At 30.2% G+C, this 1,135-nt stretch overlaps 1 protein-coding gene across 1 annotated transcript in view; it reads right to left on the bottom strand.

Annotated features, from left to right (window-relative positions):
• Nucleotides 1-1,135, bottom strand: part of LOC106877401 (mucin-like protein) — a 66,253-nt gene that overhangs the window by 14,631 nt on the left and 50,487 nt on the right. The window contains exon 15 of the mRNA XM_052968486.1: nt 1,048-1,132. Coding sequence (XP_052824446.1) covers nt 1,048-1,132 — 85 coding nt within the window. The remainder of the gene's footprint in view (nt 1-1,047; nt 1,133-1,135) is intronic.

The following is a 1,135-nucleotide window of genomic DNA, read 5'->3' as shown; positions in this document are numbered from 1 at the left end:
ATGTATTGGACGGGCCTACTTATCATCTGGGGGCGTCCACACAACATGTATGCGCAGATTTGTATGTTTTATGTATGTATTCTCATGCATATAGTTGCATATCTAGACATGCTCATATATATCTAAATGATAAACTTCTGGAAAGTTTTACAGACTTTTAAAGTTCCAGTGATGACTTGGATCTGTAGACTCCGAATTAAACTTCTCCTTTCTGGTTTTGAAAAGCCTAATTTCTCAAGATTAGTATTTAGGCAGTGTGTCACATATTCCAGGGTTCCAATAATTACAGATATAAACCTGAACTTGTAATTTGGATGAGTATGTATGTATATATGTATGTATGTATATATGTATGTATGTATGTATGTACTGCAAATTTATGCATGTGTTTCTGGAGTATTTAAAATTTATCGCTGATTAAACTTCAAGCAAATTCATCATTCGTTAAAATGAAGCAAATTAATCTTACTACTGATTAGACTTAAGTTAATTTTTATCTCTTAAGTTATTTGATTTTAGCATTCGTTAAATTCAATTGATTTGATTTTATTACCGGTTAATCAAACGATATAATTTTATCACAGGAAAAAATTGATAGGTTTAATGATAGCAATGGTTAGACTAAACTGATTTTATTTTATTGCTGTTTAAACTATATTAGGTGACTTTATTTTAACATATGTTAAACTCTTAAGTTTTGAAAGCTTTAAGTTCCACGAGTATTTCAGTTGCAATAAAAGTCATTGTAGATACTGTTTAACTGTAAAAATAGGACTGGCTTTTCGATGAGGGACCTTTTTCTATACAAAATGTAAATTGCTCTACCAAACAAACAACAAAAAGTTTCAGGGTTACGTTCTCCAGAAATTTCAAATCTCAAGTCAATTCGATTTGAAGTCTTCTGTCACTTCAAATCGAACTGCAGCACTGAATTTTAATTGTATGAGAACAACAGTATTCTGTGAATTTAAGAGCTCTGCAAAATTTCATCAATGTGCGTCAATGATACAATAAAATAACATGGTTAAAAATTCATCTTTAACTCACCTGATATTAACTTCCTTTGAATGCATCAAATATATTGATAATGTAATATTGGATCCGTTTTTACTGACATTAAAATACTCGCCACCTT

Source organism: Octopus bimaculoides, chromosome 6 (genome assembly GCF_001194135.2).
Source record: "Octopus bimaculoides isolate UCB-OBI-ISO-001 chromosome 6, ASM119413v2, whole genome shotgun sequence".
Lineage (NCBI taxonomy): Eukaryota > Metazoa > Mollusca > Cephalopoda > Octopoda > Octopodidae > Octopus > Octopus bimaculoides.
This window is presented reverse-complemented; position numbering and strand designations above follow the sequence as displayed.